The 24821-nt window shown below is 43.3% G+C and overlaps 1 protein-coding gene across 1 annotated transcript in view; it reads right to left on the reverse strand.

The window, feature by feature from the left end:
• The window catches only part of ZFC3H1 (zinc finger C3H1-type containing), a 134700-nt gene that overhangs the window by 66856 nt on the left and 43023 nt on the right, over positions 1 to 24821 (reverse strand). The window contains 7 exon segments of the mRNA XM_030214825.1: positions 5134 to 5243; positions 5347 to 5898; positions 8275 to 8406; positions 9874 to 10048; positions 16179 to 16325; positions 20002 to 20120; positions 22831 to 22965. Coding sequence (XP_030070685.1) covers positions 5134 to 5243; positions 5347 to 5898; positions 8275 to 8406; positions 9874 to 10048; positions 16179 to 16325; positions 20002 to 20120; positions 22831 to 22965 — 1370 coding nt within the window.

The raw sequence follows: 24821 nt of genomic DNA on the forward strand, positions 1-24821 counted from the left end.
TAAAATAGATACTATTGGAGATTCTACATGGAATGTTGCTACTATTGGAGATTCTACATGGAATATTGCTATTCCACTAGCAACATTCCATGTAGAAGGCTGCGCAGGCTTCTGTTTCTGTGAGCACAGAAGCAGAAGCCTGCACGGCCACGTTGGTGATCTGCAAGGGCCGACTTCTACATGGAATGTTGCTAGTGGAATAGCAACATTCCATGTAGAATCTCAAATAGTGGAGGAGTGGCCTAGTGGTTAGGGTGGTGGACTTTGGTCCTGGGGAACTGAGGAACTGAGTTGGATTCCCACTTCAGGCACAGGCAGCTCCTTGTGACTCTTGGCAAGTCACTTAACCCTCCATTGCCTCATGTAAGCCACATTGAGCCTGCCATGAGTGGGAAAGCGTGGGGTACAAATGTAACAAAAATAAAATAGATACTATTGGAGATTCTACATGGAATGTTGCTACTATTGGAGATTCTACATGGAATGTTGCTATTCCACTAGCAACATTCCATGTAGAAGGCTGCGCAGGCTTCTGTTTCTGTGAGTCTGACGTCCTGCACGTACGTGCAGGACATCAGACTCACAGAAGCAGAAGCCTGCACGGCCACATTGGTGATCTGCAAGGGCCGACTTCTACATGGAATATTGCTAGTGGAATAGCAACATTCCATGTAGAATCTCAAATAGTAGCAACAGTGGAGGAGTGGCCTAGTGGTTAGGGTGGTGGACTTTGGTCCTGGGGAACTGAGTTCGATTCCCACTTCAGGCACAGGCAGCTCCTTGTGACTCTGGGCAAGTCACTTAACCCTCCATTGCCCCATGTAAGCCGCATTGAGCCTGCATGAGTGGGAAAGCGCAGGGTACAAATGTAACAAAAATAAAATAGATACTATTGGAGATTCTACATGGAATGTTGCTACTATTGGAGATTCTACATGGAATGTTGCTATTCCACTAGCAACATTCCATGTAGAAGGCTGCGCAGGCTTCTGTTTCTGCGAGTCTGATGTCCTGCATGTATGTGCAGGACGTCAGACTCACAGAAGCAGAAGCCTGCGCGACCACATTGGTGATCTGCAAGGGCCGACTTCTACATGGAATGTTGCTAGTGGAATAGCAACATTCCATGTAGAATCTCAAATAGTAGCAACAGTGGAGGAGTGGCCTAGTGGTTAGGGTGGTGGACTTTGGTCCTGGGGAACTGAGTTCGATTCCCACTTCAGGCACAGGCAGCTCCTTGTGACTCTGGGCAAGTCACTTAACCCTCCATTGCCCCATGTAAGCCGCATTGAGCCTGCCATGAGTGGGAAAGCGCGGGGTACAAATGTAACAAAAATAAAATAAAAATAAATTTGCTCTTACACATGTAAATGACCTCTTAAACAATACTTTGCTAAGTAGGCACCATGATTTGGTGGCATATACTTTGCTGTTAAACATCCACAAAGCACACAGGTACATGCATATAAAATAATATCATTCAAGGACATATGTACTAACATCTAAGTGTGGGCATTTATATCAGCCTAAGAGCTTGTGTAAGTGATCACGCCTTCAGGCACGTATGTTTTTGGCCATTTTTGCTAGTATTATATAAAGAAAAGTGGGCACCTACTTTTCTTTAAAGAATAGATTTAAAATAGATACCATAACTAGCACCTATAGTGCGTGCCATGTTATAGAGAAGGAGAAATTAGACCTTACCTGCTAATTTGCTTTCCTTTAATCCCTCCGGACCGGCCCAGGTTTGGACTGATGGGTTGTGCACGCCTTCCTGCTGGAAGGCGTGCACAACCCATCAGTCCAATCCTGGGCCGGTCCGGAGGGATGCTAAGGAATACACTCTTGTCGTCAAGAAAACTAGACTAGAAACTGACACCTTGTGACATTTACTGGAGGTATAATCCCTATAAAGTACCCAACTTAAATGCTTTTTGCCCTACTTTTCTATCCTGTGCCATCAAGCTGCTTCCTGGGTCTGCCCAATCATGGACCTCACTGCTTAACATGGTCCTCCATATGGCCTTCAAACAGGGCTGAAGTTGGGGAAAATGTGGCTCCAGCAAACCCTATATCCCTGCCAAATCTCAGTTTTTCTCCCCTGTTCTGCATACTCTAGTAGGGTATGGGAGCAGCTCAGTCTCCTACCTGCTGCTTCCCATGTGCTGTAAGCAACTCCTATTTTTAAATTTCCTGAAAAACAAGCTAACCTCAACACACACTAGTTTGTCTCCGAGACAAATTCATTTAAATGAATTCATCTATATCCCCATTTGTCCATCTTCTTGGTCTACACGCACGGTCTCCAACCCATTATCTCCTCCTCTTTGGTTGCCCCTACATCACATAGACTTACTTTCCCTTTTCCTACCACTTCCTCTTTGATGTATTCTTAACCATCCTCCTGTATCTCTCTGTTCTTCCTGGATGAAATCATATATTCTTATGCACAATCAACTGAAATCAAAATATTCTTTCCCATTACTCCTTACTGTGGTACAATTCTAGGTGTAATCCCTGATCCCTCTTTTCCATGTGCAGCCTGTCATCTTTCTCTGTTTCCCCCTCCAGTACCAGATGACAACAATCAATACTGATCATTCCTAGGTTCATGAAAAGCCTCAGTGTTTCCCTACAACTCATTAAAGGTTAACGCTATGGACACCTGGGAACACCTTGCCAAGCACTGGTCAGACCTTATGTGCTTCTGATCCAACATACCATGATGATTTCTAAGCTTGATGGTGCAGAGACAAGTCAGATACTACAAGGAGATATCTGGGCAAGCCACCAATGCCGCACAGCCTGTAGCATTCCTTGGTCAGAATGGCAAGCTGCTGCCACATTGAGGAGGAGCAGCAGCACCAAGATTTTGTGGCCTTCATGGATCAAATTTCAATTAGTGGCATTGGTGATGATATGCATGGCAACAGAGCCAGTAGGGCTGTGTTGGAGAGAAAACCTTTGGCTGTTAGGAGCCATTTTTGGAGAGAACTGCCACATTTTCCCCTATTTCAGCCCAGGATGAAGGCCATGTAGAGGATTCACCCATATTAAGCATAGTAGGAAATTGGATGTAGGGGAACCCAAACTCTTCTTAAACAGTCATATCCTATGGAAGGCATGCCATCGGCACTAGAATCTGGTCACTTGATGTACCATGACATCTGCCAGATAAGGGGTCTGGTTTTGGGGACTCCAATCTTCCTTCTGATTTACAGTCTCAGGAAGGACCACTGGCCATGAAAAAGCCAGGAAAAATCCAGTAGAGGATCAAGATAAGATGGAGTCTCAGGTTTAAGAACTCTTCCTATGATCTGGACGAGGGAGAAATTCCAGGAGAAGATCCTATAGTGGTATGGATTTGATCAAGGACATGATTATGGCAGAAAGGAATACACCTGATGCAGGGCAGAAAGCGAGACAGGATCATGACTAGAATGTATCCCAGTGATCCCTATTTTTCTAGCAGGACCCATTCTGCCAAAAAAACTTCAATGTGATCAAGATTGTTGCAGAACAAACCAAAGCAGACAGCACACCGAGGGGGAGAGGGGAGCCAGGGAGAGTCCTCCAAAGATATGGAGGGGGTTCTCCTTCTGATATGATCAGCCTGACTGCTCAGGTGCATTTTGAGAAGCTTGTACAACCAAAGATCTACCCACATCCATTTTCTCTAAGCCCATCTACCATCCCATATTATCTATCCCTGGTCCTGGTCTCAACTCCCCAACATATTCTCCTTCAGCTGTTTCCCAGCTATTCCCAACTCCCATTCCCATCCAACCCCCCCATCAGTTGGTCTTCACCATCCTGTCCAGATTTGTACATGGTACCATTTTGAGTACTATGTACAGTTCTGGAGATTGCACCTCTGCTCACTGATCTCAAATTCTAGTCTTTACCCTTCTAGAGCTGCCAGTTACCCAGTTCCACGAGAGACTTTACTCAGTCCTGGTTTTGAACATACAACCCAAAGTAGTATAATATTTTGTAGTCCTAAATTCTATCCCACTGAACCAGTCCAAGAGGTCCTTAGCCTAAAATCTCCTCCTTGAACCGATTAACAGCTTTGCTCTTTTCAGCTTCACCAAAAACCTGCTTATTTCTTCAACAACTCCTTCACTATTCTCATACTATCGTCCATAAGCTCTTTTCACCTATGAAAGAATCCAGTTTCAGTTCCTTCACCAATTATTCTATCCTTTCTTTTGTCAACAATACTAATACTTGTCCCTTCTGCACCCCCCACCCACCCCCACAGCAAAACCTATTAGAGAAAGTGTACTTATACTAGTTACCTCAATCGGGGGGGGGGGGGGGGAACTTCCTCTTGAAAACTGAAGATGCTGCCCCCATTCTTATGTCTATCCTAAATTAATAGCTCATTCATTTCACCTTGCATTGTAACTTGGCTTATGTCAAATTTCTCTGATTTGGACATCATCTTCCTGATTCAATGTAAGACTATTCAGAGAGCAGCATATCAAAGCTGAAATGTATGCATGTAAAAATGTATTCCTTAGCTTTAAGTATTTCAAACAAGTTAATTTTTACTATAGCCCCGTAGCAATCATATGTCATATGCAATCGACTGTACAGAAAACTAATCTAGAATAATTCCCCATTACAACTTACATGCTATAGGTGATCATTTCAGTTTAGCTTCCTTATAAAATTGTTTCAAGCATTTTTAAACAGGAAAGTATTCTGTATATACATGGTGCCCGGAAACAATGGGACCCCTTACATAAATTTCAAAATACTTTGCAATTGATTCAACATTTGATATGAACTTTGAAAGTACAGTAGTCCAACCTTTACTGGGAAACTCTTAGCAAATGGTTTGTACCGTATATCTTATTTTGTTGCAAAAGTTTAATCTTCACTAATGCCAATTAGCTAAAACAGATCATTAATGATTTTTCTGAATTACATCATTTTGAAAGCAGGGACCATCCAGTTTTTACTGCATCTTGCAGTACATTAATCGTACATTTGTTTTTGTACTATTTTGAAAACTGTTGGGGGGGGGGGGGGGTCCTGTTTTTCTGGACACAGTGTATACATATCACACATACATACACACCCCCATCGCACATAAGCAGATTATCAACCTTGAACTTTTCCTACCTGTATGATTTAAAAACCAGAAGAGGACTGTGATATGCTCCAAAGGGAAATGGCTTTATTTCCGTTTGGTTTGTTTGTGCTATAACAAAATCCATGTCCACAGAAATTTCCTAAGAAATAAGAAAATACAGATTTGGAGGAGGGCATTACTATCACAGGTATCAGAAACCAAGAACAAACTGCAATTGGAAAGAAACAAAATATTGCAGTCACCTGACTACATAACCGCTTGTCCTTTGGCATCAGAGTTAAGGCAGTGGTTTCTGAAAACAACTCTTCCAGGCCACCAGCCTCAGCATGAAGCTTCTTCAGCTCATCAATATTCAAGCCCAGGAAGAGTTCAGGCTTTTCCACAGGCTTCTTAGCAGGCTTGCCGACACCTTCTTTGTTTGGTGTCATTTCTGGGTGCTTAAGGTTGGGTTTAGTAAAAGAGTTGGATTCGCGGAATGATCGCCTTCGCTCCCTGCTGGAAGCAGAGAGAATTTCATCATCAATCTCATTCTCCTCTGTGTCCAAGATCAATTTATCTTGTGTGAGATCGTGGCGGGAAGGCTGTGGCAATATATATTCCTGTTCCTCTTCCAGGGTAGGGATAGTTGGCTGCTCTCTCATTTTCAGAGCATGTGCCTCCTTCAGCTTTTGAATTTTTAGGGCATATTCATACTCTAGTTGCTGTAAACGTCTCTTCTCCAAGTCAATCAATTCTGCCGACTGCTTTTTTGGACTCACGGAAAGAGTCTTGTCCAGCTTCAACATTTTGTTTGGCTGTTTGGGGGGAGGGGGAGGGGAGGAGAGGAGAGAAAAAGTCATAAAAGGTACAGAGAAAGGAGACCAAAATGATACAAGGGGATGGAACTACTTCTCTATGAGTATAGACTAAAGGAAGTTAGGGCTTCCTCAGTTTGGAGAAGCAACAATGGAAGAGTATAACAGAAATCTATAAAATGTGACCGTCTCTGGAAGGTGACTAAAAGTAGCAGATCCAAAATGTTGAGAACAGCCGATTTTTCATGCCATGGGTTCATAAGTAACCTGCAAAAGTTACATGTTTGAACTTATCTAACCCCCCCCCCCCCCCCAAACACAACAGGATGGTATTTTAACTGTTGTAATTACAAATTGCTCACTCTAGAATTCATTAAAATCTCAGTTTTTGTTTCTGGTGACTTCAGATACCTTTTCCCCAGAGTCGGTCACAAATCATGACTATTGTGGAAGGAGTAAATGTGAATCAGTTATTTACTCTTTGAAGAAATATAAAGATGAGGGCAGTAGACCTCAGGGCACACCCAGCCACTCAGGGTTTCAGGATAGGTTCAGGCAAATCTCTCTCATGCAAATGCAGTGTCAATATCCTGAAAACCTCACTGGCTAGGTATCTCCCCGGACTGGGTTAAGAAGCACTGGACTAAGGGACACTACAGAAGTACTAGCGTTAAACATTTTTTTTTTCACTTAAAGTTAAGCTCTGGAATTCATTGCTAGAGGATGTGGGGAAAGCTGTTAGAATATCTAGGTTTAAAATAGACGTTTCCTCCAGGAACGTGTCAAAACCTATAAACCATTATTAAGGTAGACTTGGTGAAAGCCATTGATTATCCCTGGGAATACACAACATGGATCATAGGTACTTTGTTCGATTCAGCCAGGTACTTGTAAGCTAGAACAGCCATGACTGAAAACAGGATATGGGGCTTGGTTTGATGTCAGGTCTGCTAGCATAAAAATACTTCTCTCTTACAATGTGTATCAATTTTTTTTTTTTTTTATAAAAATACTGGAGACATCAGATAGTGAATATTTGGTTAAGTTCAACTCTAATTGTTATGGTAACCTTATATCCAGATAAGGCTTGGCTATTGTCCTTCCCTACACCCCTTCCCGTGCACTCCGTTCCCTGGATAAATCCTTCTTATCTGTTCCCTTCTCCGCTACTGCCAACTCCAGACTTCGCTCCTTCTGTCTTGCTGCGCCCTATGCCTGGAATAGACTTCCTGAGCCCCTACATCTTGCCCCATCCTTGACCATCTTTAAATCTAGATTGAAAGCCCACCTCTTTAACATTGCTTTTGACTCGTAACCACTTGTATCCACTCACCTCTACCTACCCTCCTCTACACATTAATTGATTTGTTTGCTTTATTTTTTTGTCTACTAGATTGTAAGCTCTTTGAGCAGGGACTGTCTTCTATGTTTGTGCAGCGCTGCGTACGCTTTGTAGCGCTATAGAAATGCTAAATAGTAGTAGTAGTAGTATTGATTTTTATTCTTTAAGCATAGAGATGAACTTTTTCATGGACAAAAAAAATTAGGATTTTTCATATCTCACGGGAAACTCAGACGTAGAGGGCAGTTTTTGTTGTTGAAACCTTGAGTGACTCAGTTAGGAGCCACTTTTTCCCTAGAGTATCCTTGTAAACGTATTGTCCAATATGAAGCCTGTAAATATGTATTTTTTTTGAGGCTGCTCAGCTCATTGCTTTTCTGACAGCTAAATAAGTTGCTGCTTTGCAGCCTGTTAGTGAGGAGACATAAAAAGACTAGCTTAGCTTAGAATAATTTGTGTCTCTGACAGTCAGGTCTATTTTTCCTTATAAGTATTACTGCAGATTTTGTTACCTTCGGTTTTTTTTTTTGAGTCTTGGTTCCTCTAAATTTTGGACTTGAGTATATGCTTACATGTCCTATATTATATATCCTAGTTTGTATGTAGCATGCTTACATTACTTTCAGTACAAAGTGTTTATGATATATAATCCTATAAATAAATAAATGGAAAAAAAATAGCCGCTTGAATAAATAATTTGGGCCATATTAACTGTTATCAAAATTATCTGTCTGAAATGCGGGCAGGATTTGAGGCATTCCACAGACAGCATTAATATCCGCTACTCAAACTTAACTTACATGTTTATGTGGACTGTACAAAACAAGTAATAATTTGAACCATATGACTTAAATGGTTCAAGTTATGTGTGTATATTCAGCAGCACACAGATAATGTCACTGACTCATGTATGACTCGGACACTCCCTAAGATTTAAAATTATATGTGAACTGCACAAATATTGACCTCACAGTAGTACTGAGCTAAGGAGGTCCTGCTTGAATCAGAGGGCAGCTAGTCCCTTGCTCACTTACTCCAAAGTTATCTTGCTCCCATTTTCGTTTTCCAATTTCCTGGCTAGCCACAGCTTTAGCACGTGCAAGCTCTTCACTATATTTTAATGCCAAAGATTTCTTCACCAGAACTCGATGCTGAACTTTGTGTATCTGTAAAAAAAAAAAAAAAAAGGTCAAATATGTCCACATTTACTTTCAGCAGAGAATGCTTGTAACACGTTGGTTAAATTAATGGGATTCTGCTTTACAGTATAAAGATAAATACAAAGGATTTTCTGCAAGTTAATACAAACAGCCACAATTCCTTTAGGTTTATCTTCAGTAGCTTATAAAATTTCATAAGAGAAATCTGAAAGTGTGATCTGTAATTCAACCTTTGAGTTTTCTTTATACTCGACACAGGCTTACACCAAAATGCAGCCATATTGTATTTTTATTTGCTGATTAGATTTACTGTTGAACTTTTTTTTCATTAGTAAAGTCTTCAAGGGTTCCTACATACAAGTGTATTCCATCTAGTTTTCAATAGACAGTTTACTCCTTCATTATGATATATCACTTATTTGTCTCAGCAGTGCACATAACCAACCTTCACTTAATGTTGGAAACGCCTGCACCAAATTCTTCATAGGCGTTTGAATATCATAATATTTAAAATCAATTTTTGCCAGTTTTTATCTTCTTTATTATTTTAACTTGGAGTACTTAACTTAATACCTTAACTTAGTACCTGGAGTGGAGTGGCCTAGTGGTTAGGGTGGTGGACTTTGGTCCTGGGGAACTGAGGAACTGAGTTCGATTCCCACTTCAGGCACAGGCAGCTCCTTGTGACTGGGCAAGTCACTTAACCTTCCATTGCCCCTGCCATGAGTGGGAAAGTGCAGGGTACAAATGTAACAAAAAAAAAATAGATACTATTGGAGATTCTACATGGAATGTTGCTACTATTGGAGATTCTACATGGAATGTTGCTATTCCACTAGCAACATTCCATGTAGAAGGCTGCGCAGGCTTCTGTTTCTATGAGTCTGACGTCCTGCACATACGTGCAGGACGTCAGACTCACAGAAGCAGAAGCCTGCGCGGCCACATTGGTGATCTGCAAGGGCCGACTTCTACATAGAATGTTGCTAGTGGAATAGCAACATTCCATGTAGAATCTCAAATAGTAGCAACAGTGGAAGAGTGGCCTGGTGGTTAGGGTGGTGGACTTTGGTCCTGAGGAACTGAGTTCGATTCCCACTTCAGGCACAGGCAGCTCCTTGTGACTCTGGGCAAGTCACTTAACCCTCCATTGCCACATGTAAGCCGCATTGAGCCTGCCATGAGTGGGAAAGCGCGGGGTACAAATGTAACAAAAAAAAAAAAAAAAAATAGTAGGTAATCGGACCAGGGGTTCTAACAAGTAGAGTTAGGATGCTCCAAAAAAGGTGAGAACTGTATGTTTTTTTCTACTACAACACGTTTTCCCTCCTCTAGTGAGAGACCCTAAATGTTTAAGTACAAGCATAAATTAAATCTGTTGACGGCATATACAATATTCATCCTTCCTCTTACAGAAAGAGAACGCTGATATATAGATAAGGTAATCTCTCAAAAAGGTGTGAAGTAGCTTACTTGTTCTTGAAGTTTTTTCAAAAGCACCTTATTAGCGTTCAGGATCTTTTCTGTTGCTTGTATCTGTTCACTCAGCTTTGCAATCTTTGTCTCAGCTATTCGAACGGTTTCCTTTTTCTTTGCCTCTTGCTGCAAGAGATGTTTCAGCAAAGACTCATCCTTCATTAAGAGGACACTGGAAAAGAGCAACATTATCTTGGAATGGGTTCACATTCTCAGGACCATTAGTAAGCTAGTTCTCTATTCTAAATCTCCACCCCCCCCTCACTAAAGCTTTCACAAGACAGTTTCAAAATCAATGGCAGAGGACTTAGATGAAAGGCAACACCCCTTCGTGAAAAACTACACTGGCTCCCACTCAAAGAACGCATCACGTTCAAACTCTGTACCTTGGTCCATAAAATCATCCATGGCGACGCCCCAGCCTACAGGTCGGACCTAATAGAACTACCACCCAGAAATGCAAAAAAATCCTCCCGCACATTCCTCAATCTCCATCCTCCCAAATGTAAAGGCTTGAAATACAAATCAGTGCATTCATCAACCTTTTCCTATACAAGCACACAGTTCTGGAATTCACTGCCACGTAACCTGAAATCGATCTACGAAATGACCAATTTCCGCAAACTCCTGAAAACTTATCTCTTCGACAAAATATATCATAAAGAACACGCGTAACTCTACTTTCTTTAAGTTACCCAGGAAGGTTCTTTAATGTCTTCTGCTTTCACACTATCATGCACCTGCCTATGGCTTCAACACTATCATGTATTCTATCATCATGTAACCAAAACTTCTGCTAAAACAAATGTACACTCTTTTCTACTTCTAATCTCTCTATATAAAAGGCAACACCAACGTTCTATGAAGCCTCCAGCCGGAAGTGTGAAGGGGGAGAGATATCCGGTTTCCCTATGAGTGTCTGCCCCGCCCTCTCTGTAACACAGTCAGTGAAGGAAAACAGCAGAGCACGAAATCAAATCGCTGGCTCTGTAACAGTGAAGGACTCAGAGGGGGGAGGGGAGAGAGGCCAGAGAGCAGGGACACACACTCCCACATGCACACAGAAGAAAACATTGCTAGCCCCTGTTTCATTTGCATCAGAAACGGGGCTTTTTTACTAGTATTACATATTTCACCATCATGTACTCAAAACTCGCTGTTAAACCAAATGTACATTCTTTTCTATTTCCAGAATCCACGATGAATTTTAAGCCACATTGAGCCTGCAAAAAGGTGGGATAATGTGGGATACAAATGCAATAATAATAATCCCTTCCAGTTATGTCAGATGGGAAAATGTGGTCTTGCCAGCTAATTTTCTTTGAGCCCCACCAGTCCATAACCAATAGGTTGAGCCCATCTACTAGCATACGGAGACAGAGATCAACTGCTTGCAAATTCTGCCCTATAAAAGGACCCCAGAAGAGCAAAGTGCTCCAGATTTTTCTTAAAACAAAATCATCTCTATCCTCCCCATAGAAAGAAGGAATCTAGGGATATAAATTAAACAAAAAACTATAAAACTTCAGCAAAATGCTCAAACATCTCATCAGAAACAGAATAAAAAGGTGGGACTCAAGGGGGGGAAAAAATAGCAGGTAAGAACAAAATTTTCCCTTATCTGTCCACACTAGACCAGTCCAGAACCAATAAGATGTAAGATAGCACCCCTTTATCGGGGGCAGGAAACAGCAAACTCTTGCTGTTCTAAGAAACTGAGCTCCAAAGACTACCACTTCCCTGGCAGTTACATCCAGGTAATAATCTGACAAAAGGTAGAGAGGAACAACTTACAGTCCTAGAAATAACTTCCAGTGAGACAGCATGAAGCTCCACCCTAGAAGTCACAACTGCTCTCGTGGAGTGAGCTCTAAGCTCCTTGGGAGGCATTTTGCCCTTAAGAATGTAAGCAGAAATTGGCTCCTTAAAGCCAACATGCAATCTTAACCACCAAAGATAACAATTAACCTAAATTCCTAAACTTGTTAATAACTTCTAAGTATCAAGAGAGCCCAATAGGTATCTAGCAACTGAAGGAGGAGTGGCCTAGTGGTTAGGGTGGTGGACTCTGGTCCTGGGGAACCGAGTTCGATTCCCACTTCAGGCACAGGCAGCTCCTTGTGACTCTGGGCAAGTCACCTAACTCTCCATTGCCCCAGGTACAAATAAGTACCTGTATATGTAAGCCGCATCGAGCCTGCCATGAGTGGGAAAGCGCGGGGTACAAATGTAAAAAAAAAAAAAACTCTAAAGAGGATTTGGAATAGGATTTCCCTCAATGAGGGAAGAGAAGTCACTTCACTGACATGAAAAGGCAAGAATCTGTGAAACTGAAGCCTTAAACAGGAGAAGAGTGCTCTGCCTACATACCAAGCTTCAAAAACTCATCATACACAAGCATAGTCAACAGTAATTGACTTTTCCCTCCTATAACATGGAGAAGATAGACTTGATTGAACTCCCACCCCACCCTGGGTCAAGAGGATGTCTGCTGAGAAAATCTGCTTAAAGATTTTGAATTCTGGCAATATGAGCTACTGAGAGCAGTTAGATGGGATTCGATTCGGCTCAGCAAAATAAAGCCACCACTCACTGAACTACTGAGCACTTTCTGGTCCACCTTGCCTGCTGACACATGCTACCGCTGTCCCACTGTCTGAAAATTCTCACCGCTCTGCCTGTAATTGAAGTAGTGAAAGCTTCCAAGGCTTTCCAAACAGCTCATTTCCAAGCAGTTTATCAGCTAAGATGCTTCTACAGCTGGCCACTGTCCATGGGAGCATGTAACCTGAGGCAGGCAATGTGCTCCCCAACCTGACAGAGTGGCATCAATGGTTCCCTTACTGGGAAGGAGAAGACAAGGTCTCCCTGAATCACCACTGGCTAGCACATCAAGTCTGTAATGCTTCACGAATGGATGCAGCGAAGACCACATCGCTACCTAGCAATGGTCCTCTGGTGACACTGCCCAGGCCTCCACACAGGATGTTGCCTGTGCCTGAGTGCTATCAACAACTTAAAAGCCACCGGGCCCTCATGTGATCTCTGAAAGAAAACAAGCAACCCATTCAAAAGACAGAAATAATTGGTTTCCTATCCTATATAATAATTCTCACCTACAACGTTCTAATCTTGCTGCCTCAGACTGTGGCTTCTTTGGAGTTGGTCTGCTAGGCTCCGTAGATCGCTGACGTCACTGGACCCATTATGACACGCAAGCAATGGATGCACAGTCTCTCAAAAGTACACAATCCAAGGCAGGCTGGAATCAGCAGGCAAGGGAGATACAGACTGGCCAGCCAGCCGGAGGAGGTGGAGCCAGGACGCAAGTGGCCAATCCGGGGCATCGGAGGCGTGGCAAGAGTTCCTGGGCCCCGCGCCCGGAAGACAAGTGCTATCCTTGGAGCGCCAGCGCTTCCAAAATGGGTGGTGCTCCAAACTGCAGCAGTGGCGCCGCCATGATGGCCGACGTAACAATCGGGGTGAGGAGTGTGGTGTTGGAGCGTCGGCCCAGCCAGCATGGCCGATGCTCCCCTTCACGGAGGCGGGGTCGAGGAGCGGGCAAGACGCGCAGCAGGTGAGGAGCGCGACTGGTGCTCAATTAAAAAGAAGTTGGGTTATTGAGGCCTAGCTGGCTCAGAAGTGCAGGCGCAGCATAGAAATGACAGTTGAAAACTGAAAGCAAGGCAAGAGCCGGTTAACAAAAGGGGAGTGATGCTACACAACGTGAGAGAATGTGTAGGATGAAAAAAAAAAAGCAACCAAAAAATAACTGATATTGAGTGCAATACAAGGGTTGGAAGGAGCAGAAGCTTACAGAGTGACAGGGCTGTATCAGAGAACTGGGGGTGGAGGGGGTACTGAGACCAGAGAGGTGGGGGTGGAGGGGGTCCTCAGACCAGAGAGGTGGGGGTGGGAAGGGGGTCCACACTCTGTCTCTCACATACACTCTCTCTCTGTGTACGTCGGACAGAAGGGGGGCGCCTGGACCCTGAAACTGGGAAGGGGGGGAACGGACCCTGAAACTCGGAGGCAGGGGGACGGACCCTGAAACTGGGAGGGAGGGGAGACGACCCAGGAACTCTCAAACATACACACTCCGAGGAAACCCTTGCTAGCGCCAGTTTCATTTGTGTCAGAAACAGGCCTTTTTTACTAGTAGATAATAAAGCAACACACTTCTGACATTCAATCTGTGCAGCTTCTTAGCATGCTCTGAATGACCACGTGCCAAGGAGGGGAGCAAGTTTACCACCTGATTCACATGAAGCAGAGACACTACCTTTGGCAGAACGGAGGGAACTGCGTGAATACAAACCACCTCCTCCAAGGAGAGATATAGATCCCGGCAGGACAAAGTCTGCAACTCCAAGACAAGCCAACCCTTGGTTTATATTCAAGTTGACATTTTTCCCTTCGAAAAGAGGGTGGGGGAACGTTACGTCGATTTATATTTGAGAATATATGGCACATCTTTCTCTGGCAACATGAAATAGATGGAATATCTTCCAGTGCCATACTGTCCTGGAACAGGACGTACTGCCCCCCAAACACAAACTTTTTTTTAGAAGAGTAACTGGAACAACCTCCCTCTTGGCCAGCACGCAACACGGAGAAGTAATAAAGCAATCTGTGAGTAGGCAGGTAGACAGACTCCCAGTAGAGGGAGGCTCTGCCCTCAAGAAAGCCTATGGCAAAAGGTGGAGTAGCTTCAAATGCCATGAGTGTGCAGGTGGCAGTTTGTGAATTTGTGGTGGCTATGTGGCCCGTGCAATGTTGCATTGGCTCCAGCAGTTTCTAGAGTTTATACATTTTTATCCACATTTCTTCTAGCTCAGTTTATAACTATCCAACTATATCCAGCACTGACTCAGAGCTATTGAGCCCTCTCCTCAACAAATCTTTGAAGAGTCCCCCACAATTTGTTCAAGCAATGGACCCCAAGATATCAGTGAGAGGATTTTGAAGTAACAGGGGTTTCTAGACCCCTGTCCTCGAGTCTTCTTGTGAACCCAAAAGGAAGTATTACAAGACCGATCCCAAGAATGCTGAAAACAATTCAATCTTCCAGAACGGTAGTTTATTCCAAGTTTATCACATATTTGATACACTACGCATGATGGTGTATCACGATGCACAACAAAACAGAGAAAGAAAAAGATTTTACACCAATTCAAAAGCAAGCACAGCTTGCCCACAGATCTCATCTGCACACCACTGCCAAGCAACAAAAAAATAGAAACCTAATCGGGCTCAAAAGTTCTTTTGAAAAATATGATTTTAGTTGTGCCCTAAAGTCTCATAAGATCGTTCCATATGCAACAAGGCAGATTGATCCAAAAAAGGATGAGCATATAAAATCATAAAAGAATGGACAAAAAGAAAGAACCACTAGCAGTAGTTGCCGAGAGAAGCATAAAAAACATGTTGGTGTAAAGGATATCAGCACTTGGGATAAAAATAAGGGAAGATCCAAATTAGGAATTTTATAAAGCAAGGTCAGTATGTTATGGGCCAAGCAAGCTGATACAAGTAACTGCTGTTCCTGTTTGGGCAAAAGGGTACCCCATGTTATTATTTGCAAATTCACATGATGCCAGCTGATGATGAAACAAAGAGACTCCATTTCTGTGACCTCTTTGGGGTCCTGAATGTTTATCATCTTCCCTGTATATTAATGGAGTTCCTTTCTTTGCCTTTTTTTGTGTTATTTTAAACCACTTTATTGAAAATTTACTATACTGCTTAAGCAAATTAAACCATAAACCACGGCTGTGCATAACCTCTCAACTAAAGTCATTTGATAGGGCATATGGAGTAAGGCTGTTCCCTCATTTTATATCTACAAGGAAAATGCACAGGATGTATAATGTACAATACAAACAGAAAATCTTGGTAACATTTGTTACTTTACACGTGTGGTATCTACAGTTTAATGTGTCATACTACATAGCAGTGGTCAAACAGCAGGGACGTTTATTGGAAAATATTTCCTTATTTTCCATGTTGCATACATTTATTTATTTTTTTTGTTCTAAAAAAGTTGTTTCAGACACTACTGACAATGAAAAATGAAAAAAAAAAACCCACAGAATTTATCATTCCATGTAATCTAAATTGTGCTCATTTGGAAATTTTACAACTGTTGTATTAATCGTGTTGTCAATAACAATAAAAAGATTTTTTTAAAAAATACAAACTGAAATAAAAATCAACAGCATACCCCATGTTTTCTCCACATCAGCCTCCACTAACTGCATGCAAAGAACATACAGTGTCAACATTATTTTCCTTCAACTCACTTGTGTTTCCGATGCTTTGCTTCTGCTTCCGCAACATGGGTTGTGGCTATTGTTATTCTAAAGGCACCTTCATTTTCAACATCCGAGTTTGCTGGGGAGGGTTTGGCTTTTGTTTGGTCGGTTTTCACTGTGCGTTCTTTTTCGCGACTTAAACAAAAAAAAAAAATAGAATTAAAAAATCCAAAACCCTTCTCATCCAACACTGGCTACAACAGCTTTAACCAAAACACTGCTACTTCCTCTAAAACAGCTTTTTCATTCAGGTACATTTCTAAAAGATTTAGCTTTATCAATATGTGAGGCAAGCAAAGCCTGTTTTTTTTTATGCAGAAAGACAAGCGTGTGCCCCCCCCCCCCCCCACACACACACAAATATATTAACGTACACAGTGTACACTTACTTTTATCAACCTGCATATATACATTCCCAGAGTGTAGTTTACTACTACTACCAATCAGTTCTTATAGCTCTACTAGACATTTGTGCTGCATCCGGATGTACACATGTATTTTAGAAAATGCATACATATACAGAGAGGGATCGTGGGGTGATAGTATCTGAGGATTTGAAGGCGACGAAACAGTGTGACAAGGCGGTGGCCGTAAGTAGAAGGTTGCTAGGCTGTATAGAGAGGGGAGTGACCAGCAGAAGAAAGGAAGTGTTGATGCCCCTGTATAAGTCGTTGGTGACACCCCACCTGGAGTATTGTGTTCAGTGCTGGAGGCCGTATCTTGCTAAGGATGTAAAAAGAATTGAAGCGGTGCAAAGAAAAGCTACGAGAATGGTACGGGATTTGCGTTACAAGACGTATGAGGACAGACTTGCTGACCTGAACATGTATACCCTGGAGGAAAGGAGAAACAGGGGTGATATGATACAGACGTTCAAATATCTGAAAAGTATTAATCCGCAAACGAACCTTTTCCGGAGATGGAAAGGCGGCAGAACTAGAGGGCACGATACGAGACTGAAGGGGGGGCAAACAAGAAAAATGTCAGTTTTTTTCACGGAGAGAGTGGTGGATGGATGCTTGGAATGCTCTCCCGCGGGAGGTGGTGGAGAGGAAAACGGTAACGGAATTCAAACATGCGTGGGATAAACATTAAGGAATCCTGTTCCAAGAGAATGGATCCTCAGAAGCTTAGCTGAGATTAGGTGGCAGAGCCGGTGGTGGGAGTCGGGGCTGGTGGTAGGGAGGCGAGGATATTGCTGGGCAGACTTATAAGGTCTGTGCCCTGAAAATAAGGTAAGGTATACACAAAAAGTAGCACATATGAGTTTATCTTGTTGGGCAGACTGGATGGACCGTGCAGGTCTTTTTCTGCCGTCATCTACTATGTTACTATGTTACAGAGAACATTACCTTTTTAGATCACATAACCAAATTGGTGCACTGGCATTTGTGCAATATTGGGGGTGAATCTGGGGGCCTATTTCACTAAAGGTATACAAGCACCTATGTTGCCTTTATGAAACATGTACTCTACTCTGGCATACCCTTCCTCCCACCTGCTGGGTTACGCTTGCCTCTGGGCATGTCTCCCACCTGCAACTTAATTAGCCATGATTTCTAAGGACACTGAGGCCACACTTCCAGGGGTCCCACATTTCCTAGAAAGCACCCACAGACCTAAAGCACAAACCATCAGGATTCTTAGTCAGTTCAGGACAAACAGAGCTAATAAATGAATTTATTTATTATCATAACAAGTTAGCACAGTGAACAGATGAATAGGGTATAATTAGCAGACAAAGCAGGTAAATTAAACAGGAATCAATATTAAACTAAACAAACACTTATTCACTACCTGGGGAGTTCAGGAAAATTACTTTGAACAGGGTCTCAGTATAGAGGTCTGTACCTTCCACACTCTCACTCAGAATAAAGCTTTCCAGCAGATTCAGAGCCCAGAGCATAAACACTGAGGGGCTTCTGACCAAAAGCAGTGCAGATTACTTCTCAGCTTAGGCAGGAAGGAAAAAACTGTCACTTCTGTAACAACTTATAAACAAAGGATAGAAACCATCTGCTGGCCAAACAAGGGAAATGCACATCATAAAAAATAGCTATACAATTTACATGCATGAAAATTCCCTGTTTTCGCCACAGCAAACATACAGGACAAAAGAAACCACCATCAAGCATAAACCACAGAGATGCAATCAGTATACAATTTTACAGGAGACTAAAATTGATACTGAACAGTACATTAACATCACAGAAAAAGCCAAACAGTTGGCAATTCCTGCACTCACACAGCTTTGAAATTGCAGTCTGGCCTTAAAGATCTTGAAAAACTAGATATACAAACAAGACGACTCTTCTATGTCTATGAGGTCGTTTGTAAGAAAATCAGTGTATGTCAGGATTGCACATTCCCCGAGCCAAGGGAGGATGGGACTTATACTAACATAGCAAATGATGGCCGGTAACGATCTGTATGATCCATCCAAGTCTACCCAACACGGCAGCCAGAGCCACACTCGCCACTCCTTCATAATTAAACACCGGCATCATAAACAGGGTAGTCGGCAATTCACCACCATGCCAATCACAGAAAGGAAGTTATATATAATGGAAACTCAGGGGATGAGTTAGTACAGTGGCCTGAGACCATCAATCTTCTAGCTATTCTTATGTATAGGAGCAATAGCCTGATGTAAAATGGTGGTTGTGCTCCTTGCGTGTTCCTCACTGCCAGCTGGCCCTAACAAAATGGTGCCCGTTCCCGCGCTCTCCTGTATCAAACTGCGCACTGGTCCTACTGGAGAGCCCAAAGTCCACGGCATATTTGGATGCTGCGCCAAATCCGAAGCCATGCTGCTGCCAACCATTTCCTCCACAGGATTCCTTGTTGCATGCTCTGCAACACCCCAATACCGATGGGTCCCACAGTGGGAACTGCCTCCATGGGAGCCGCAATTCACTCCGACTGTCACAAGCGCAGCACAACATGGTCCCAAGCGGTGAGTCAAGATCCCTCCCCTGCACCAAGTAGAACTTGAAGCCCCCCCAAGAGGTTGTCAATCGAACTTACCACTGCAGGCAGCACCCCCCCCCCCCCCCCCACCCCCAAAGCTAACTGTCTCTACAAGTTTTACCACAGATGAGAAAAACTTCAGGACTGATACTCTGTCCTATGCTCTCCAGTAAACCTCTTTCCTTCTCCTTTCTTTCTTAGGCTGTTGTGCTAGAAAAGGAGAGCTCCGCAGGAAACAGAGGAGAGGAAAAGGGAGAAGTAAATTTGCTCCAGATAAGACTCTGCAGACTCAAGCCACCAACAAAGGTCAATTGTGGAGCAGTTGATCAATTGGACCAGGAACAAATTACTCAGAACCAGAGGCTGAAAAATGTGTCTATCCATCTGCTGGAGATAGAAAATACTGAGGAGCTGGGCTTGATGCCAAGAGAGATGAGTCTCAGCTCACTTTTTAGTTCTCTACTTCCACCTGCTGGTTGGACGGCAACTACCCTATAGGTTCTGGAATAGCAGGAAGCTATGTAATGGAAGAATGCTTTACAAAAACTATGAAGCACTTACTCCGTGTGATGTCAGTGACTGCACAAATTAGCACAAACAGGGACTGCTTGAGTGACAGAAATACTTGATTTTCAGGGCAGCCAAGGTATGAAAAATTAGCCTTGTTCAGATACAATTTGTATATGAATAGTCAATCTTCTAAATTCCTTTCAAAATCCACAGATTTTCTAAGATACAGGAAAGTGACAAGAGCATTCAACTAACTAGAAGAAAAAAATGCAACTTTAAGGTTAAGTACATACGTATAGCAGAGAGAGGGGATGACTGAAGTATTTAATACCTGGCAATCTCTTCTCTTAAGAGCCGATATTCTACCTTCTTATCTTCAGGTAACGCTTCAGGAGTTCTCATGGGATCATTTTCTTTTTCTGATTTTGGAGGTGGTTTTGGTTTGGAAGCCTGTTTCAAGGAAGAAAAAACAAAAAACAGATGAAACCAATTCTTTCTAATATTTGCTGCCAGACAAAAATGAAAAAGTGCAGGTAACAATGAAAACCCTTTTTGTGGGTAAAACAGCACTTTGCCCATAGAAACCAGGGTTTAGATTACTGCCCATCCTGTAAACGGAATTAAGAGATGTTCCCCAGAGACACACGTTCAAATATTTCAAAACTAATGTGTTGCTCAAAATAATTTACCCATAGAAAACAGGTGCAAATTTTTGCAGATAATTTTCCATTACGCAAAAATGAAAGCAGAACTACTTGGAGGTTTGGCTTTCATATCTGCTGCAAACCATCCATGTTAAGAAAATAGAGCACAAACTTAATGCCCCCATCCAGTTCCTCCTTAACTTATTTTTACATCTGTAAAAAGGGATGGCGTATACATTTACAATTGCTACAAGTGTTATCAAAAGGATTGGACTTTTTCCATAAAATCCTCTTTTTTTAAATGCACGTTAACGTCCGCGAACCCTGAACGGGTTGGTAAAGGTCTTACAACACGCAGGGTCGAGGGGACGGGGTAGAGGGAGAGGGGGGAAACATATAGATTAGGAAGGCATCACGAATGTAGAGACTGGAGGGGATTAATGTGCACTTTAACACCTCTCTACTGTACTATGCAACGCAGTTAGAAGATGGGGAATGATGTTCTTCTAATCACAGCCCCCTGAAGGGGAATTACTGACATAGCTACTCAAAACAAAAGGGGGGGGGGGAGAAAAAAAGATAAAATGAAGTTGATGATACAGTTACTGCACTTCCAAGAATGTTTACCGGACTAGTTGGTATATGCCTTTTGTACAATAGGCGTTGAAATTGTTTGTTACTTTTTATCATCAATAAAAATTATCCTATATAATAATTCTCACCTCCAACGTTCCATGCTTGGGACCGTGGGTCCCTGGCTGCAAGTGGTCTGCGAGGCAGACACGCAGGACGTCACTGACGTCAACACAGCTGATTGCAAGGCAAGGGGAGGAGTAGGGAAACACGCGCAGCGTGTTTCCCTACTCCTCCTACTGCCTCGGAATCAGCTGTCACCCCCCCCCCCCCCCGCGCTATGGCCCCCTCGAAACCCACCCCCTCCCGCGAACCTGTCGATCCCCCCCCCCGCCGGAACGCCGAAAACTGCCGCCGCCGTTGTTGTACTACCTTCCCTTCCCGTAGGTTGTTGAATCATCTTAGAAAGTTTAACTCCGTGCGTCGACGCACGGAGTTAAACTTTCTAAGATGATTCAACAACCTACGGGAAGGGAAGGTAGTACAACAACGGCGGCGGCAGTTTTCGGCGTTCCGGCGGGGGGGGGGGGGGATCGACAGGTTCGCGGGAGGGGGTGGAAGAAAAAAAAAACGCATGTTGGGGGGAGAGAAGAGGGTGGCCAACCACAGCATGGATGCGAGGGGTGGGGGGGGGAAGAGGCCGGCCCAGGCTGGCACATGGGAGAGAGAGGAGCATGGATGCGAGGGGGGGTCATGGAAGGGAGAGAGGGGACTTGCTGGAAAAGGATGAATGGAGGCGGCAGGGGACAGAGGAGCATGGATGGCCATGGATTGGGAGGGCAGGGCTCAGGGAGAGAGGGCAATTGCTGGAAATGGATGAATGGAGGGGGCAGGGGACAGAGGAGCATGGATGGCCATGGATTGGGAGGGCAGGACTCAGGGAGAGAGGGAAATTGCTGGATAGGGATGAATAGAGGGGACAGATGGGCATGGATGGATATGGATTGCAGGGCAGGCCTCAGGGAGACAGGGCAATTGCTGGATAGGGAAAATGGAGGGGCCAGGTGACAGATGAGCATGGATGGGCATGGATTGGAAGGGCAGGACTCGGGGAGAGGGGAATTGCTGCATAGGGATGAATGGAGGGCACAGATGGGCATGGATGCATATGGATTGCAGGGCAGGCCTCAGGCAGAGAGGGGAATTGCTGGATAGGGATGAATGGAGGGGCCAGGTGAAAGAGGAGCATGGATTGGAAGGGCAGGACTCAGGGAGAGGGGAATTGCTGCATAGGGATGAATGGAGGGGACAGATGGCCATGGATGGATATGGATTGCAGGGCAGGCCTCAGGCAGAGAGGGGAAATGCTGGATAGGGAAAAATGCAGGGGCCAGGTGACAAAGGAGCATGGATGGGCATGGATTGGAAGGGCAGGACTCATGGAGAGGGGAATTGCTGGATAGGGATGAATGGAGGGGACAGATGGCCATGGATGCATATGGATTGCAGGGCAGGCCTCAGGGAGACAGCGGAATTGCTGGATAGGGATGAATGGAGGGGCCAGGTGACAGAGGAGCATGGATTGGACTCACACTTTCACTCTGACTCTCAAACACTCACTCTCACATACACTCTCCCAAACACACACAGTCCGAGGAAAACCTTGCTAGCGCCCGTTTCATTTGTGTCAGAAACGGGCCTTTTTTACTAGTTAATAATAAATGCACGTTAACGACAGTCAAGCCTGCAATAGCTACAAAAGTGTATATAGAAAAATCCAAGAGACAAAAAAGGGAAGAGAGTGCTTCCTCCATTTACAAGGCACGATGAGACATTTCCATGCAATGTGTGAAATACTCCAGCCACTGACAGCTCAAATGGATATGGTACATCCATATTAAATAATGCAACACAACCTGCAACAATTTACATTTCCTTCTTACCTCTGCAGTCCTCCTCGCTTCTTTGATCATAGACTCTAGCCCAAATACACTCAGGTTTGAGCTGGATGGCTCCCCATCCGATTCACTATCATCCGAAGCATTAAGCGTTACAACAACAGATTTGTGTTTTGGAAGCTGCAGACAAAATATTTAAATAATCATTTAACCTGCTGTGGAATTTACAAAAAAAAAAAAATCTAAGTCAATCGGATGAACAGTTTTATCACTTGTGAACCATACGTTCAAGAAGGTTTAAGGAATAAAACAGCTTAAAGTTTGCATGGGTCTGACTAAAGCAACAGCTGAAGGAGCTTTTAAGACACAACCTGCTCTGCTCACACAGGACATCAAGGTACTTGAAGCAACAGTGCCACTTAGATTCAACATGTGTGTCCCATTTTCTTCGCTTTCTGACCACCACCACCGAGTCTTGTCAAGATGAGTAGTAACAGAATGAACATTTTGAAAATTCACACAATTTCTATTTTAATTCAAAATACTTTTTACACTGCTATTGAGACAGACATGGGGAGGCAACTGCGTGCCCCAGGATCGGTAGCATGGAATATTGCTGTTAATTGGGTTTCTGCCAGGCATTTGTTTGGAAAACAGGATACTGGGCTAAATGGACCATTGGTCTGACCCAGTATGGCTATTCTTCATGTTCTACATAGTTTAGGCTTGAAATGCAGCAGTGGGGACTGCCTGAGGTTTTGAGAAACCACACCTGAACTTATGAGATTCAGACTGGTCAATGTGACCATTTAGGAGACATCTCCAAAACACACACAAAAGAACCTAATAGCAGCCATACTGGGACAGACCAATGGTACATCTAGCCCAGTATCCTGCTTCCAGCAGTGGGCATCTCCACAAAAGCCAGTTTTGTTCATTACCTAAACTATTTAAATACTTCACTTAATTCTGAAAAGGATGGGCTGAGAGGGGAAACACATCCTCCAAAATGAAAAAAAAAAAAAAAAAAACCCTTACAGATACACATGCACATCAAAAACACCACCTGCAAAGGTTATTTTCTTCAACAAATTATCAGAATCTTTGACAGTGGCATTTGTTATATAATGAATGCTCTACACTTTATATAGTAACTAGTAAAAAAGCCCCGTTTCTGATGCAAATGAAACGGGGGCTAGCAATGTTTTCTTCTGTGTGCATGTGGGAGTGTGTGTGTGTCCCTGCCCTCTGGCCTCTCTCCCCCCCCTCTGAGTCCTTCACTGTTACAGAGCCAGCGATTTGATTTCGTGCTCTGCTGTTTTCCTTCACTGACTGTGTTACAGAGAGGGCGGGGCAGACACTCATAGGGAAACTGGATATCTCGCCCCCTTCACACTTCCGGCTGGAGGCTTCATAGAACGTTGGTGTTGCTTTTTATATAGAGAGATTCTCGAGTTGTGTTATCAATGAATTTAATAAATAAAATTAAGCATCAACTGCAGAAGTGCATAGTGAGCAAATTGCTATTACATGCACACATATGAACCTAAAAACTGAAGTAAAAAAGAGATTTAACAGCACACCCAACATTTTTTTTTTTTGCACCAAGTGGATATAGTCACAGTAATTGAGTCGGTGAAGCGATCTTCTGGTACTTCTGAAACATGAGTTCTGCATCCAACCATGAGAAAACGAAAACAATGGAACCCTTTCAAAATGCTACGCAAGAGAAACTTACAAGCAATGAATGACGTCCAACAAGTCAGACATCGACACTCAACTTAGAAGCATGACCACTTCAGAGGAAAACTAAAGAATAAGATTGTACCTGGGTGCCAAGTCGCAACAAATGCTGAACCTGAATCATGTCCGTGTTCAAGCATTTTGTGTTAACTGACCTCATGTCTGAGGAAAACAGTGGCATATATGCAGACATTCCATGACACGCTGATTTATGGTTTAAATATTTTGATTCTTGGAAGCCTCTGTACAAACCAAGAATTTTGCTAACTTTTGTACAAGGCTATCTTTACTAG

Source organism: Microcaecilia unicolor, chromosome 9 (genome assembly GCF_901765095.1).
Source record: "Microcaecilia unicolor chromosome 9, aMicUni1.1, whole genome shotgun sequence".
In the NCBI taxonomy this organism is placed as follows: Eukaryota; Metazoa; Chordata; class Amphibia; order Gymnophiona; family Siphonopidae; genus Microcaecilia; species Microcaecilia unicolor.